This window comes from Schistocerca nitens, chromosome 2 (assembly GCF_023898315.1).
Source record: "Schistocerca nitens isolate TAMUIC-IGC-003100 chromosome 2, iqSchNite1.1, whole genome shotgun sequence".
NCBI classification, from domain to species: Eukaryota; Metazoa; Arthropoda; class Insecta; order Orthoptera; family Acrididae; genus Schistocerca; species Schistocerca nitens.
The window spans coordinates 461197037-461215129 of NC_064615.1; the positions used below are offsets into that span (position 1 = coordinate 461197037).

The window sequence follows — 18093 nt, forward strand, 5'->3', positions numbered from 1 at the left end:
CCACTGATGCATCGTATGTATGGATTGTGATAACACCTTCGGCATCAATTAAGGCCTGAAGACGGAGTACTGAAGTGCCGGAACTGGTAGCTACACAATAAATGAGAGCATAAGAACAGCTGTAGGTGTTTCATTTCTTACAATCTTAATGTGCAATTTATTGCTCCTTCATTGGCGCTCCTCACAGCTCATTTTACTGATTATTTTATAGTCCATTACATCACACATTATGCTGTTCATTTTACTGCATATTTTATATCTAATGCAATTAAACATAATTTACTTGTTTTTTTTTTTTTGCTCCTCATCTCGAGTAATTTAATTGTCCAATGTACCATATACGTCCAAGTGTTTATGCGAACCGTAAATAAACTAATAAATCGGAATGGACGGGACATAAAGCCCTAAACGGCCTTCTTGTAGATCCTATTAATTTGCTGGAGAGGTGTTCATATGAAAAGAAGCAAGTAATACTGTGTCTGTGATCTAGCACATCCCCTATATTGTTCTGGTGTGCTTTGCGCTACATTCAGCACCGATGTTACTTGCTTCTGTGGCTACAAAGAAGAGTTAATACGATAATGGAAGGAAGTGAGGACGAAAAAAACATGTTCAAAGGATCAATGTTGCAGTCATCTACGCAGAGATGAAGAGGCTTAGACGAGATAGGCTAGCGTAGAGAACTGCATCAAACCAGTCTTCGGACTGAAGATCACAACAGCAATCATAATTTTCTTTAGCAACAATATTCATGAGTGGTGTATAAAGTCTTGAAAGAAATGCAGCTCGTATGATATCGACTGACTGAACAAACTGATCTGTTGTTCCCGGAAATTCCAACAAATAGCCCAAAGATGCACACACGGTCTGTGCACATACATCAAAAAAAAAGTTTTGCATCACTCCGGTTCCCAGAACTCCTGAAGATAGACGTTGACTGTGGATATTGTATCACAGACACTGTCCCTTTGAATGCTCAGAGATGTCACTAAACCCGCCCAAAGATGTAAACAACCATGCATGAGCAGCGCCCGACAGTCGATCAGTTCCAGTCATTCCATCAGGAGGGAGGTACACGGCTCGTGTTGCCTGTAGTTCAACCAAGCCTAGACGGTCAATGCCGCGGTTCGATCGCATCCGCATTGTTACTTTGTGCCAGGAAGGGCTCTCAACAAGGGAAGTGTCCAGGCGTCTCGGAGTGAACCAGAGTGATGTTGTTCGGACATGGAGGAGATACAGAGAGACAGGAACTGTCGATGACATGCCTCGCGCAGGCCGCCCAAGGGCATGTATATATTATATACTGTGGTGTCACCGCTAGACACCACACTTGCTAGGTGGTAACTTAAATCGGCCGCGGTCCTGTAGTACATGTCGGACCCGCGTGTCGCCACTGTGTAATCGCAAACCTAGCGCCACCACATGGCAGGTCACAAGACACGGACTAGACCTCGCCCCAGTTGTACGGACGACATAGCTTGCGACCAGAAGTACGACGCCTTCCTCTCATTTGCCGAGAGACAGATTGAATAGCCTTCAGCTAGTCCATAGCTACTACCTAGCAAGGCGCCATTTGTATCAGTGCTTATAGCTTACTACTATTCAAGAGATGTATTCCAACAAGAGAATAAAAGTTAAGTAACATCTACGTACTTTTCTTCTTATTCATTAATAAGTCTCATGTTCCAGAACTTCAAGCCCGTCTGCGTTAGTTTAGCGTGCACCTAGCTACCTCATTGTGTCTAGGCTGTATGGTCTAGACACAACATATACGCTAATGAAATTAGTCATAAATAAGCCATAACAATTGAGAAGAACAGTCAAGTTCATCCCTACAACACTAGAGGGGAAAATGTCCTTTATTATCTGTTATTATAGCTGTACGTGGCTCAGAAAGGAGTTCAAATGTACAGCAACAAAAATTTTTGATCATTTACCCAATAACATAAAATGACTTACAGGAGCAGAAAAGTTTTAAATTTAACTTGAAACCATTTCACCTGGACAGTTAACTGTCTGCCAGTTTAGAAAAATAATCTAGTTGTTAAGTGTACGCTACTGGACATTAAAATTGCTACACCAAGAAGAAATGCAGATGATAAACGGGAATTCATTGGACAAATATATTATACTAGAACTGACATGTGATTACATTTTCACGCAATTTGGGTGCATACATCCTGAGAAATCAGTACCCAGAACAACCACCTCTGGCCGTAATAACGGCCTTGATACGCCTGGGCATTGAGTCAAACAGAGCTTGGATGGCGTGTACAGGTACAGCTGCCCATGCAGCTACAACAGGATACCACAGTTCATGAAGAGTAGTGAGTGGCGTAGTGTGACGAGCCAGTTGCTCGGCGACCATTGACTGCACCTTTTCAATTGGTGAGAGATCTGGTGAATGTGCTGGCCAGGGCAGCAGTCGAGCATTTTCTGTATCCAGAAAGGCCCGTACAGTACCTGCAACATGCGGTCTTGCATTATCCTGCTGATGTAGGGTTTCGCAGGGATCGGATGAAGGGTAGAGCCACGGGTCGTAACACATCTGAAATGTAACGTCCATTGTTAAAAGTGTCGCCAGTGCGAACAAGAGGTGACCGAGACGTGTAACCAATGGCACCCCATACCATGACGTCGGGTGATACGGTAGTATGGGGATGACGAATACACGCTTCCACTGTGCGTTCACCGCTATGTCGCCAAACGCAGATGCTGTAAACAGAACCTGGATTCATCCGAAAAACCGACGTTTTGCCATTCGTGCACCCAGGTTCGTCGTCGAGTACACCATCGCATGCGCTCCTGTCTGTGAAGCAACGTCAAGGGTAACCGCAACCATGGTCTCCGAGCTGATAGTCCACGCTGCTGCAAACGTCGTCGAACTGTTCGTGCAGATGGTTGTTGTCTTGCAAACGTACCCATCTGATGACTCAGGGATCGAGACGTGGCTGCACGATCCGTTACATTCATGCGGATAAGATGCCTGTCATCTCGACTGCTAGTGATACGAGGCCGTTGGGATCCAGCACGGCGTTCCGTGTTACCCTCCTGAACCTACCGATTCCATATTCTGCTAACAGTCATTGGATCTCGGCCAACGCGAGCAGCAATGTCGCGATACGATAAACCGCAATCGCGATAGGGTACAATCCGACCTTTATCAAAGTCGGAAACGTGATGGTACGCATTTCTCCTCCTTACACGAGGCATCACAACAACTTTTCACCAGGCAACGGCGGTCAACTGCTATTTTTGTATGAGAAATCGGATGGAAACTTTCCTCATGTCAGCACGTTGTATGTTCAACCTTGTGTGAATGCTCTGAAAAGCTAATCATTTGCTTATCACAGCATCTTCTTCCTGTCGGTTAAATTTCGCGTCTGTAGCACGTCGTCTTCGTGGTGCAGCAATTTTAATGGCCATTAGTGTAGTTGCATGAGTAGGACTAAAAAATTAATGTGTTCATTAATGTTAACATAAATCTTGTATCCATGTCCTGTAAACTGATTCGATACACTTAATTTGGTGAAAGAATCGTTTAAAAGATCTCTGGAACATGTAACTGACAAACTAATTGACCTCTCCAACTTGTAAGCACAATGAGTTGTTGTGTGTTAGGAGTACGTAGATGTGTGAATGTAGTGTACAGGAGGAATATAAGATGACAGTGTGAGGATGTGCAGGAGAAGGAGAGCCGGCGGCAGCTGCGGCTGCGCAACGGGCTGGTGACGCAGCACGCGTACAGCGTGACGGGGCTGGCGCGCGTGCGCGGCCCGCTCGGCGAGACGCCGCTGGTGCGCCTGCGCAACCCGTGGGGGCGCGGCGAGTGGACGGGGCCCTGGAGCGAGCGCTCCTGGGAGTGGGACGGCCTCTCCGAGCGCGACAAGGAGCTGCTCTCCGTGCGCGTGCGCAACGACGGCGAGTTCTGGTCAGTACTCGCTGTTTACCTGTGCCGAGGAAATTCAGACAACACGAAAATCTAGAACATATGTGTGTGTGTGTGTGTGTGTGCGTTTGAATCTATGGGTGGTGTTGTTGTTGTGGTCTTCAGTCCTGAGACTGGTTTGATGCAGCTCTCCATGCTACTCTATCCTGCGCAAGCTTCACCATCTCCCAGTACCTACTACAGCCTACATCCTTCTGAATCTGCTTAGTGTATTCATTTCTGGTCTCCCTCTACGATTTTTACCCTCCACGCTGACCTCCAACACTAAATTGGTGATCCCTTGATGCCTCAGAACATGTCCTACCAACCGATCCCTTCTTTTAGTCAAGTTGTGCCACAAACTTCTCCCCAATTCTGTTCAATACCTCCTCATTAGTTATGTGATCTACCCATCATTATGTGATCTACCCAGCATTCTTCTGTAGCACCACATTTCGAAAGCTTCTATTCTCTTCTTGTCTAAACTATTTATCGTGCACGTTTCACTTCCATACATGGCTACACTCCATACAAATACTTTGAGAAACGACTTCCTGACACTTAAATCTATACTCGATGTTAACAAATTTCTGTTCTTCAGAAACGCTTTCCTTGCCATTTCCAGTCTACATTTTATATCTTCTCGACTTCGACCATCATCAGTTATTTTGCTCCCCAAATAGCAAAACTCCTTTACTACTTTAAGCGTCTCATTTCCTAATCTAATTCCCTCACCATACCCGACTTAATTCGACTACATTCCATTATCCTCGTTTTGCTTTTGTTGAAGTTCATCTTATACCCTCCTTTCAAGACACTGTCCATTCCGTTCAACTGCTCTTCCAAGTCCTTTGCTGTCTCTGACAGAATTACAAAGTCATCGGCGAACCTCAAAGTTTTTACTTCTTCTCCATGAATTTTAATGCCTACTCCGAATTTTTCTTTTGTTTCCTTTACTGCTTGCTCAATATACAGATTGAATAACATCGGGGAGAGGCTACAACCCTGTCTCACTCCTTTCCCAACCACTGTTTCCCTTTCATGTCCCTCGACTCTTATAACTGCCATCTGCTTTCTGTACAAATTGTAAATAGCCTTTCGCTCCCTGTATTTTACCCATATCACCTTCAGAATTTGAAAGAGAGTATTCCAGTCAACATTGTCAAAAGCTTTCTCTAAGTCTACTAATGCTAGAAACTTAGGTTTGCCTTTCCTTAATCTTTCTTCTAAGATAAGTCTTAGGGTCAGTATTGCCTCACATGTTGCAGAATTTCTACGGAATCCAAACTGATCTTCCCCGAGGTCGGCTTCTACCAGTTTTTCCATTCGTCTGTAAAGAATTCGCGTTAGTATTTTGCAGCTGTGACTTATTAAACTGATAGTTCGTTAATTTTCACATCTGTCAACACTTGCTTTCTTTGGGGTTGGAATTATTACATTCTTCTTGAAGTCTGAGGGAATTTCGTCTGTCTCATACATCTTGCTCACCAGATGGTAGAGTTTTGTCAGGACTGGCTCTCCCAAGGCTGTCAGTTGTTCTAATGGAATGTTGTCTACTCCCGGGCCCTTGTTTCGACTTACGTCTTTCAGTGCTCTGTCAAACTCTTCACGCAGTAACATATCTCCCATTTCATCTTCATCTACCTCCTCTTCCATTTCCATAATATTGTCCTTAAGAACATCGCCCCTTTATAGACCCTCTATATACTCCTTCCACCTTCCTGTTTTCCCTTCTTTGCTCTATGGGTATGAAATCAATAAGGAGGCATCTCTTTCTGTTTTAGTGTTCAACCCAGAGGTTGGTTTGCAGCACAGCGCCATTCCTCTCTTCTGTCTGCCTTCCTCTTCATTTTCACGTATGTGTTACATCCAACGTCATTCATGATCTGTTGCATGTATGATATCCTTGGTCGCCCCCGCCGATTCCTTCCCTCAATAGTTCCTTCTGCTATTGTTCCAGTGATGTTGTTGTGTCGTAGGACGTGCCCTACAAGTTTGTCTCTTCTTGTTTGGATGTGCCTCCACGGAGATCTGGTTTCCTGTACTCTTCTGAGCACCTCTTCATTTGTTACTTTGTCTCTCCATCTGAACTTCATCATCCTTCTATAGCACCACATCTCCAGGGCCTCTAGCGGTCTTCTCTCTTCTCTTTCAACTATCCAAGTTTCACATCCGTATAGGGCCACACTCCAAACGAAACCTTTCATGATACGTTTCCTTATTTTCAGATTGATCTTTTTTCCTGGTGAGTAAGTTCCTTCTCCGATTAAATGCAGTTTTGGCCTTTTGTATTCTGGTCACAATTTCTTTCCGGCTTCTACCATCTCTTGTGATTTTGCTTCCCAGGTAATTAAATTCCTCTATCACTTCCAGCTCCTCTCTTCCAATTCTCATTCTCAGAGTTTCATGTTCTGCTCCTGTACTGCATACCATCAATTTAGTCTTTTTCTTGTTTATTATTCCACACTGATTGCATAGAATTTTATCCATTGTTCTGAGGACTTCCTCTAGATCTTCTTTTGTCTCCGTGACTATAGCAATATCATCCGCATAACGTAGCATGTCTATCTTCTGCCCATTAACTTTGTTCCCCACCTCAGTAGTTTCTCGAACTTGGTCTATAGCTTCCTGGATGTAAGCATTGAATATGAGAGAGAGCACATCCTTGCCTTACCCCTTTTCCAATATTTGCTTCTTGTTCATGGTGACAGTTCCTAATGACTGCCTCCTCATTCTTATAGAAGCTTAGTATCACACGGATGCCTTTGTACTTTATTCCACTTTTCCTCAGCACTCTGAACATTTCTTGCCAGATAACGTTATCAAATGCCTTGTCCATGTCTACAAAGGCAATATAAGTTGGTTTGTTTTTCTGTAATTGCTTTTAGATAACGAGTCTCAGTGCTAGAATGGCCTCTCTTGTTCCCAATCCCTTTCTGAAGCCAAACTGATCTTTACTCAGCATATCCTCCACCTTCTCTCCAATCCTCTTCAGAACTAAGGAGGCATAGGATATGAAAATATGCCGGCCGCGGTGGTCTCGCGGTTCTAGGCGCGCAGTCCGGAACCGTGCGACTGCTACGGTCGCAGGTTCGAATCCTGCCTCGGGCATGGATGTGTGTAATGTCCTTAGGTTAGTTAGGTTTAAGTAGATCTAAGTTCTAGGGGACTGATGACCACAGCAGTTGAGTCCCATAGTGCTCAGAGCCATTTGAACCATTTTTATGAAATTATATCAGTACAAACCGTTCAGAAACCCTGAGGTCGCATTGTTATGAATGTGTCTTGACAACCGAAAAACTATGCTTTACCGAGACTCGAGCTCGCTTCTTCTACCTTTAATGAAAATCAGAAATTCCAGTTTAGAGTCCAGATCTGGTAAAAATTTTGGACTGTCACAACATATCCACTGAAAACAGCGCTTCCTACTAGAGAAACAAATAGTGCGATAATATGCCCGAAGAAATCAACGAGACAACTAAAACAAACGTATTCCTTCTTTCTTTTTTTTTAAACCAGACGACAATTTTTTATGTGTGTGGTATCTATTCTTTCGGTAATGTCCGTAACAACAGACACCATTTGTATACGGCCACTGCATTAAATGCAACGGAGACATGTGAAAAATTTGTGGCGGATTGGGATTCGAAACCGGATTCTACACTTCTCTAGAACGATTGCCTTAACCGCAATTTTTTTTAATTTCTGAAAAAGTGGGTGGTGAGGGCAAAATGGGGAGGGGTAGAAAACCCAGGCCTGGCCACAATGTCCCGTTATTCCCCTCAGAAGGATGAAGGGCATACGATCCAAGCAAAGATAAAGAAGAAAAGAGTAATACTAATAATACTACTACTAATAATAATAATTATTATTATTTTGTACCATCACCAACGTATTACAAAAGCTCGTGCTTTGGCATGCCTCATAATAGCGAGGGGAAGGTAAATGAAACCTGGTCCTCGTCGGCTGCCAAACACGAAGAAATATAAAAGAGGTCGTCTTTTTAAGGCGCTGTGGCCGAGCGCTTCTAGGCGCTTCAGTCCAGAACCGCGGTGCTGCTACGGTCGCACCGAGCGAGGTGGCGCAGTGGTTAGCACACTGGACTCGCATTCGGGAGGACGACGGTTCAATCCCGTCTCCGGCCATCCTGATTTAGGTTTTCCATGATTTCCCTAACTCGCTTCAGGCAAATGCCGGGATGGTTCCTTTGAAAGGGCACGGCCGATTTGCTTCCCCATCCTTCCTTCACCCGAGCTTGCGCTCCGTCTCTAATAACCACGTTGTCGACGGGACGTTAAACACTAATCTCCCCCTCCTGCTACGGTCGCAGATTCGAATCCTGCCTCGGGCATGGATGTGTGTGATCTACTTAGGTTAGTTAGGTTTAAGTAGTTCTAAGTCTAGGGGACTCATGACCTCAGATGGTAAGTCCCATAGTGCTTAGAGCCATTTGAAGACGCTGCATAGAGCTATTCGCTGCGGAATTATCGATGCATATCTTCACGTAGTAATGTGTCACCATAGACAGTTCAATACTAACAAAAACGGTTACGGAACGCACTCCACAGAAAATTTAAGAAATATTGCTGCTACTTGGGGTTCCGTACGATCGCACAGTGTCGTTCGTTTGAGTAGTGTCAAAAATTGAGGTCTATCTTCTCACCATCACCCAACCAGTAGTGGGCGGCCTGGCCGCGTACCCATGTCACATAACTCGTTTTTCCTCTCGGAAAATACACATCATATGGGAAGAGGAGCGATTATGCAGCTATCGGTCGGAGTCACGCGTGTGAGGAAAGCCAACATCTGGCCCAGCAAGTGCCAAACATCACTCGCCGATCCGCTGACAAGGCGATGGTCAAGCTTATCCATCAATCTTCAGGTTACACACAATGAAGAGTGCGCAAGATTAATTTGATATAGGCGAGACTGGAACAACTGATTCCCGTTAACCGTCATGTAGCAAAGGAAGGACATACAAAAAAAAGAGGACTGGGCGTCCATATCAAAAGTGGCGGCGCTCACCGCCTGCCACACAACACACCACTCTGTATTGGGGTACTTCGTTTTAATCACCTTCGGCGCCTTAGTTGCATGTTGGTGTATAGTGTCCTCAACAATGTCAAACGAGTGGGCAATAGTGGTCTTCAAGGAAGAATTGGCCAATATATAAGACAGGCTTGTAAGACATGTTGAACAACCTTACCACATCTTCCTGTGAGAGCTTGAAAACACGGCCTTCGCTGCCCTGAACATGAAAGAGTCCTAAGCCTCGTCCGTACCTCAAGAGCGAGAGAAACTCGTAGCGGATCTTGAAAAGCATGCCCATACTAACAAAGAGTCCAAAAGCCGCCATGTGGCGAGCAAGACATGGCGGGATTGGAACATCTGCGCAACATGGGGAATGCGCGATGCCAAACAGACAGTGACATATCGCGTACGTTGCAGAAGTCCAAAGACGACGATCGGTTAGCGCTGCTATGATCTGATTTAATAGATGCCTGCAGTTCATGGCTATTCAAAGTGGCAGGTTAGTTGTGAAATCGATGCCTGAGCAACGTATCGTGTCACATACGGGGGTGATGCACCCATCGGACAGCCCCTTCCTTACCTGTAGGCAGAGCACTACCGTGCCGTAGACTGCCAACGACGCCAATGCTGCGCAGACATCATTTCCACAACGAAGGAGGAATACCAGATCGTCGGCATGAGCACTGCACCACAAAGTGTGTCTGCCAAGTCTCATCCCCGCCAGGCGTTGTCGGAAGCCACAGAGGCCGGTTCCAAAGTAAAGGCGTACAGCATCGCTGAGAGAGGACAGCCCTGTCTCACCGAGCGTTGGGTCAAGATTGGCGGCCTGAGACGGCCGTTGTACATTACGCCTCGAAGCAGACGCGTCACTATCTCTATGTCGTAGTACCGCCGTCAAAAACGCATGACCCACCGTGTCAAAGTTTATTGTCAATTTATTGTATATTAATAGATGATAATCTTACTTGACTGCTGTATTCTGTGCTAGCAGTTATGACGTTTTATCTGTCTTCATAAAAAAAATTTCCTTCCTCTAACATCGTCTGAAAAATCATTTATAAGGGGCAATCAAAAAGTTTCCAATCGAAGACAACACTAGCCCCTTGCCTACATGTCGAGCCCCTTGCTTACATGTTGGTGCTTGCACTGAGGTGACAAAAGTCATAGGATACCTTTCAATATTGTGTCGGATCCCCTTTTGGCCGGCATAGTGCAGGAACTCGACGTGGTGTGGACTCAACAAGTCTTCTGAAGTCCCCTGCACAAATATTGAGTGATGCTGCCTCCATAGCCGTCCATAATTGCGAAAGTGTTGCCGGTGCAGAATGTTTTGCGCCAACTGACCTCTCGACTATGCCCCATAAAAGTAGTTGACAAATTCGGTCCATGGCTTCGCGGGGTCTGCGCCAACAACGAATCCTATCGTCAGCTCCTACCGAGTGAAATCGGGACTCATCTTACCAGGACATGGTTTTCCAGGTATCTAGCGTCTACCCGACATAGTTACGATCCCAGGAGGGCAGCTGAAGACGATGCCGTGCTGTTAGCGAGGCACTTGGGTCGGTGGTCAGCCCACTGACGCCAAATTTGCCGCACTGTCCTAACGCTTTCGTTCCTTGTACATCCTGCATTGATTTCTGCCGTTATTTCACTGCGTTGTCCGTGGTGAGAGGTAATGCCTGAAATTTGGTGTTCTAGGCGCGCTCTTGACATTATGGATCTCGTAATATTGAATTCTCTAACGATGTCCGAAATGGTACGTCCCATGCGCCTAGCTCCAACTACCATTCCGCGATCAAAGTCTGTCAATTCCCGACGTGCGGGCATAATCAAGTCGGAAACCTTTTCACGTGAATCACCTGAGACGAATGACTGCTCCGCTGAAGCACTGCCCTTTCGTACCGTGTGCACGCGAAACTACCACCACCTGTATGTGTGCACATCGGTATCCCATGAGTTTCGACACCTCTGTATATATGCCCACCCACTATGATTGAAACTAGTTATCAGACCATTGCACATCTCCTACATGCGAACTGTGCAACGACTCTGAAGTTCATGACAGGGGGTACTAATCATTGTACTACATGTTACGATTCCTTCCCATTCCAATCGCGTATAGAGTGTGTGAAATCAGTGCCTAAATGCCTCTGTGCGCGCATTAATTAGCATAATTTTGTCTTCGCGGTCCGTACGGGAGCGATACTTAGCATGCTGAAGTACATTTGTAGGCTCGTAACTTACTCCAGATAATTCTGTCCTTTTTAGTAAAGTTTCATGACCACAGTCAGATCCCTACCATAGATCTAAAAATACAGGGTTATTCAAAAAGGAAGAGCAAATTTCAGTTGTTTATTACAGACAAACTATGAAAGATAAAAACACATTGCACATGTCACTGGATAGAGGAAGCAGCAAAATTTTATGTTCGCACAGACACTATATCTTACATTCAACATGAGCACCATGCGTTGCTCGAGAAGCTCTGAAACGGCTGTTCATTTCATTCCACACACGATTCAGCAGGTCCCTTCTTACTGAGTCAACAGCCTCAACAATTCGATTTCTCTGATCTTTAAGATTAGCTGCCATAGGTGGGGACAAGGAATCTGTCTTTAATGCATGTCACTGAAAAAAATTGCAACGCGTGAGGTCTGGCGACCTGGGAGGCCAAAAACAATGAACAAGATCTTGTTCTCCTCATCTTCCAGTCCAATTTTGTGGGATAGTGGTGTTGAGATAACACCGCTCCTCAAGGTGAAAATGAGGTGTGGCGCCGTCATGCATAAAAATCAAATCACTGGAATCTTCTTGATGTTGTGGAAACAACAAACTTAGCATCATGTCCAGGTATGACATTTCTGTGACAGTTTCTTCCGTAGAAAAGGGAGGGTCCATAAATATTGTGAACAGAAATGACACAAAACAGTTTCGGTGAATCTCTTTCATGTTCGATGACGACGCCAGCATTTCGTGACTCCCAAATTCTTACACTGTGGCGGTTTACTTTAACCGATAGATAAAACGTCGACTCGTTCGAAAAGATTAGTCGTTTGGAGAACAGTGTCTTCTGCCATACCCTGGAGAGCTCAAACACAAAATTCGTACTTTCTGTTGTGGTCGTCTGGACGTAACTGTTGCAGTAACTGCAAGTTGTAAGGATTCACGGGCAGGCGTCGTTTCACAACACGCCGTACCGTTGTTTGAGAAAGTTTAAGTTTGTGGCCTGCCAGTCTCGTGTACTTCCGAAGGCTCCGTGTGAAAGCGACTCGGATATGCTCGACATTTTTGATCAGACATGCGTAGCCGACCATTGTTCTTTCTTTTGCATAGGCAACCAACTTTCAAGAATTTTGTATGCCAGTCATAAATGTTCAGAAATGGCTGAATGGACGGCGGAATGCAAGGTGCACTTGAACGATGGAGCGACTTCGCCCAAATTCCAACATACCAAATGATTTCTCTTATGGTGTAGTCACCACAAAGCTACAAACAACAGCGCATCTGTGTCAGATCTTTGAACCTTCCTCTATCCTATGACATGTGCAATGTGTTTCTACCTTTTATAGTTTGTCTGCAATAAACCACTGAAGTCTGTTCTTTCTTTTCGAATCACTCGGTATGCCTCTGACGCAGTTATCTTTGCCTAGTGCTAGAAGTACCACTTTCGTAATCTCTTCCGTGGTTGATTCTGGACGTCTACTACCTTGGAAACCGAACTGTGCTGTTATGCATCTCCAGGTAGTTCATTAGTCTGTTTTTAGTAATTTTCTCTTGCTATTGCAGTGAACGACACGTTGCAGCAAAAATATAAATGCAGTTTTCTTTCCTCTGCGGACCACGATGCTTCTCTGGATGTTTTGTGCAACTGTTTCCGATGGTGACGTCACGACATTCATCACCTGTTATCTGTGCTACTCTATTCTGCCAATTCAGCCTCGAATTAGAATTACGTTTCATTTGCCTACTTGCTATAGTTGTATTTTCAGATTCATCTTGCCGGCCGAAGTGGCCGTGCGGTTAAAGGCGCTGCAGTCTGGAACCGCAAGACCGCTACGGTCGCAGGTTCGAATCCTGCCTCGGGCATGGATGTTTGTGATGTCCTTAGGTTAGTTAGGTTTAACTAGTTCTAAGTTCTAGGGGACTAATAACCTCAGCAGTTGAGTCCCATAGTGCTCAGAGCCAGATTCATCTTCCAGCAAAGCATATGTCGCGTAGTAATCATCGCACAATTTTACAAAATGATCTGTTGCTTTTCATTCAACACATCTACTGCAAAAATATAAGATCTTATTTTTGTAGGCCCTGAAATAAAAGAGCTAGGCATATGAAGAAAAATGATTTGCTGTGTTCCAAGTATGTTTACCCTGATTTTAGTCACGAGGGAATAAGGGCTGTCTTCAAAAGGAGGGGCATATTTAGCATATGTTTTCTTACAAAATTCTGCACATTGAGTACAGGAGACAAGGCACAACAATTAACACATATTGGGATACGATAATGCATACTGTCACGTCGGCAGCAGTGATTCGCCGTGTAATGGAAGAACATAATTTCAAGTATCGAAATCGATACACGCTTGAAGTCTGATGTTCCCTTTCATAACAATAGTCCAATTGCCAATTACGTCCTGTTGTCACAGTTTTCTCCGTGTCTATTTTGGTGCCTTATTAAAACAGAATGCCCTGAAATAAAATCTTTGATGTCTTTATAGCCATCTTTAAGGGACGAAAGCAATGAAGTTTCCATGTAGTTAGTTAGTCATTCCGTGGTTTGTCTCCTAGCACAGTTACGTAAATCTGCTGTAGAATGCTTAAAGTAAGTACTTTCAATCTTGCTTTTCTTTCTGAAGATATTAGCTTTCCATTCTCTATGGCATGGTATTCTGTTACACGCATTTTGCAGTTTCTTATAAGCACGTTGGGTTCCCTTTATCTTCAACGCTTTCCCTTTTCATGAAGCCACCAGTTAACTCACTAACGTTACACCAAAACCATCGCTGCTGCCCACTGCACACGTTCCGTTATCGCTTTCTGTACTCAAACTACGAAACAATAGGGAGTAACGCTTTGTAGTTGACGCAGTCTTACCCAGCCAGCTCATAGCTGCATCATTGTTGAACAGTACGCCAACTTTTCCCACATCTTTCCCTTGTAAGAGTTTCAGCCCTAGAGTACGATCTGTTCACCTCATGCCCGGAACCGTTATCTGTTCTTTTATTATAAGAATTTCACAATACCGTAACCTACACTCCCGGAAATGGAAAAAAGAACACATTGACACCGGTGTGTCAGACCCACCATACTTGATCCGGACACTGCGAGAGGGCTGTACAAGCAATGATCACACGCACGGCACAGCGGACACACCAGGAACCGCGGTGTTGGCCGTCGAATGGCGCTAGCTGCACAGCATTTGTGCACCGCCGCCGTCAGTGTCAGCCAGTTTGCCGTGGCATACGGAGCTCCATCGCAGTCTTTAACACTGGTAGCATGCCGCGACAGCGTGGACGTGAACCGTATGTGCAGTTGACGGACTTTGAGCGAGGGCGTATAGTGGGCATGCGGGAGGCTGGGTGGACGTACCACCGAATTGCTCAACACGTGGGGCGTGAGGTCTCCACAGTACATCGATGTTGTCGCCAGTGGTCGGCGGAAGGTGCACGTGCCCGTCGACCTGGGACCGGACCGCAGCGACGCACGGATGCACGCCAAGACCGTAGGATCCTACGCAGTGCCGTAGGGGACCGCACCGCCACTTCCCAGCAAATTAGGGACACTGTTGCTCCTGGGGTATCGGCGAGGACCATTCGCAACCGTCTCCATGAAGCTGGGCTACGGTCCCGCACACCGTTAGGCCGTCTTCCGCTCACGCCCCAACATCGTGCAGCCCGCCTCCAGTGGTGTCGCGACAGGCGTGAATGGAGGGACGAATGGAGACGTGTCGTCTTCAGCAATGAGAGTCGCTTCTGCCTTGGTGCCAATGATGGTCGTATGCGCGTTTGGCGCCGTGCAGGTGAGCGCCACAATCAGGACTGCATACGACCGAGGCACACAGGGCCAACACCCGGCATCATGGTGTGGGGAGCGATCTCCTACACTAGCCGTACACCACTGGTGATCGTCGAGGGGACACTGATTAGTGCACGGTACATCCAAACCGTCATCGAACCCATCGTTCTACCATTCCTAGACCGGCAAGGGAACTTGCTGTTCCAACAGGACAATGCACGTCCGCATGTATCCCGTGCCACCCAACGTGCTCTAGAAGGTGTAAGTCAACTACCCTGGCCAGCAAGATCTCCGGATCTGTCCCCCATTGAGCATGTTTGCGACTGGATGAAGCGTCGTCTCACGCGGTCTGCACGTCCAGCACGAATGCTGGTCCAACTGAGGCGCCAGGTGGAAATGGCATGGCAAGCCGTTCCACAGGACTACATCCAGCATCTCTACGATCGTCTCCATGGGAGAATATCAGCCTGCATTGCTGCGAAAGGTGGATATACACTGTACTAGTGCCGACATTGTGCATGCTCTGTTGCCTGTGTCTATGTGCCTGTGGTTCTGTCAGTGTGATCATGTGATGTATCTGACCCCAGGAATGTGTCAATAAAGTTTCCCCTTCCTGGGACAATGAATTCACGGTGTTCTTATTTCAATTTCCAGGAGTGTATTTCGACCACACAGTGGTCTTCAGATCTCCAATAGATAAAAACAAGCGACAAAGAATCATTATAAAATCTAACGAGTAACTACATGCACCGTAAATTGGCATCGTATCGTTTCCAATGCGTTGTCAATAGTACTGAACGCAGAAGGTATAGGTCGACGTTTTATTTCGTTTCTTTGTCTATTCGTACATGTTTATATTCGCGAAAGGAGTGTATACTTTGCCAGATTTTAATTATATTCGTTAGAGAAATGTGATATGATTTTGTAAACAGTTATTAAAAACTTCAAAAATTTTAAAAGTTTCAACATTTGTAAAATGCGGAGGACGGAGGGAGAATGGGTGGTGTGCTTGGGGGAGCGGCTCATATCCACATGATGATATGGACACTTTAAACTAGCAGTTAGGTGCCGGGTGGTTGTAACTAGTTGTTCAGCTACTGTGGAAGGTCCAGCGTGGGCTGTAATTACTGTACAGCAACGAAACAAAGTAGATAATCTAATGAGATATGTGCTGAAAAAATAAATTGTTCCAGTTTTTCCACCAGGTACAAATCTGTCTCTGTGACTGCAAGAAAGACGTATAGAACTGTTTCCATATCCAATGTATTAGGAACAGTATGTGGGCAGAAAAGGTCAAACAAGTGAGAAAGGCGTAATGTTGGTTTTATTAGTAACTGCTGCTTACACAGTTTGTTCAGTATGAGCACTGGAGACGTCGACGAGACGTTGCATCCGTAAAGCTACGAGATGAATAGGTGCTCGTAACTTTCCCTGTGGAATCTGAGCAACGTGTACCTGTATACTGCAATTCAGATCAGGAAGAGACCGAACGTGTTCCTGGTTAACGGTTTGTATTACATATCCGCAGATATGGATTCAGATCAGGGGATCTTGCAGGCCACGCATCTAGAAAACCTCTGGAGATAACACCTTCGATAGAGATAAGCAGGCATTTCACTGGACGATTGATACGAGGTAATGCCCATCTTGCATGAAAATAATGTTTTCCAGACAGCCGCACTCTCTAAAAGTAGAAATAAGTCGCTGTACAAGAAGGTCTCAATAATGTGCATACATCACTGTACACGTGACAGGACCTCTGGGTGTATTGCAAAGAAGAAAGGACCGAGAATAAAGCTGCTTGTGAATCCACACCTCACAGTCACATATGGCAAGTGCAATGGCTCTTCCTGCACAACGCGTGGTTTAACAGTAGCCCAAGTTCGGCAGTTTTGTCTATTCACTACATCCTGTTGTGTAAAGTGTGACTCGACAGTCCGTAGAATATTGCCCGGCCACATGTCACCAATTTCGATCTGTGCGAGAGACCGAAGGGCGAATTCAGAACGTTTCTGCGGATCATGAGGTTTCTGTTGCTGCACCGTTTGTATCTCATACAGGTACAGGTGTAAAACAAACTGCAAGACTTTCTGTACTGTTGACCATGGAATGGACAATTCTCGTGACACTACATGAGCACTAGCGCTACGTGGGGTACGTGTTGCATGGTCAGTTACAGCAACGAAACCTCTTAGATAACTTCCATTGGGATAAGACGCCATCTTCCAGGTGAAACACCGAGCTCAGCTGTGTTTCGAATTTCATTGACATTTTCTTTAAACCATTTACTGACATCGGGTCTCTCCTCACACCTTTCAGTCTCCGAATACTCTCTCAGTGCAACACTGCAATTGCTGCCGTTTACATAAAATAGTTTCATTATCCGTGAATGGTCTCTCTTTTCGATATGTGTGCTGTTCACTCACATTATGCGTTGTTAAATGACAGCGTGTACGTCATACCGGAGCCAGATTTGCACCTTGTGGCCACAATTTGAAACAATTTTTTCCCAGCGTAACTCGGTTCCGCTCTAACGCATTGTAATATCTACAAACTTTTGCTTCCATACGATAATTACGGCCCACATTGGACCTCTGAAAGTAGCCTCACGTCAAGTGTACCGTCACGGTATATTAAAACAATAGTGAAAACGGGCAGATTGTAATTTTTCCGAGACTTATTTTGCTATCGGTGATGTAGTGTACGTTGTGCCCCGCGGCGCACAGTGAGTTTGGCTGCGCTGTGCTGTTGCAGGATGTCGTTCGAGGACTTCGCGCGGCACTTCACGCACCTGGACCTGGTGCACATCGGGCCGGACGACTGGATGAGCGAGCCGGCGCTGCACTCGAAGCAGCCGTGGCGCGCCGTGCTGGCGCGCAGGCGCTGGCGGCCCGGGTACAACGCCGGCGGCGGCCCGCACTTCGCCGGTGAGGACCTCTTCCTCTTGCTCTTCCTCATGCTCTTCCTGTTCCGCTACAGTCAGCAGAAACGTGAGAGAAGGATTGCCCAAACCGGAGCAGTGTCACGGTCAGCTCGCTGCGCCTCAGTCGCTGGAACGAGCTATGACGCAGTCACACAAGCTCGCCGTACAATCTAACCTCAAGGAGCAAAGACGCACAACGA

General features: G+C 45.8%; 1 protein-coding gene across 1 annotated transcript in view; it reads left to right on the forward strand.

Moving 5' to 3' along the window:
* Positions 1-18093, forward strand: part of LOC126236351 (calpain-9-like) — a 1155357-nt gene that overhangs the window by 1093549 nt on the left and 43715 nt on the right. The window contains exons 7-8 of the mRNA XM_049945582.1: positions 3687-3931; positions 17725-17897. Coding sequence (XP_049801539.1) covers positions 3687-3931; positions 17725-17897 — 418 coding nt within the window. The remainder of the gene's footprint in view (positions 1-3686; positions 3932-17724; positions 17898-18093) is intronic.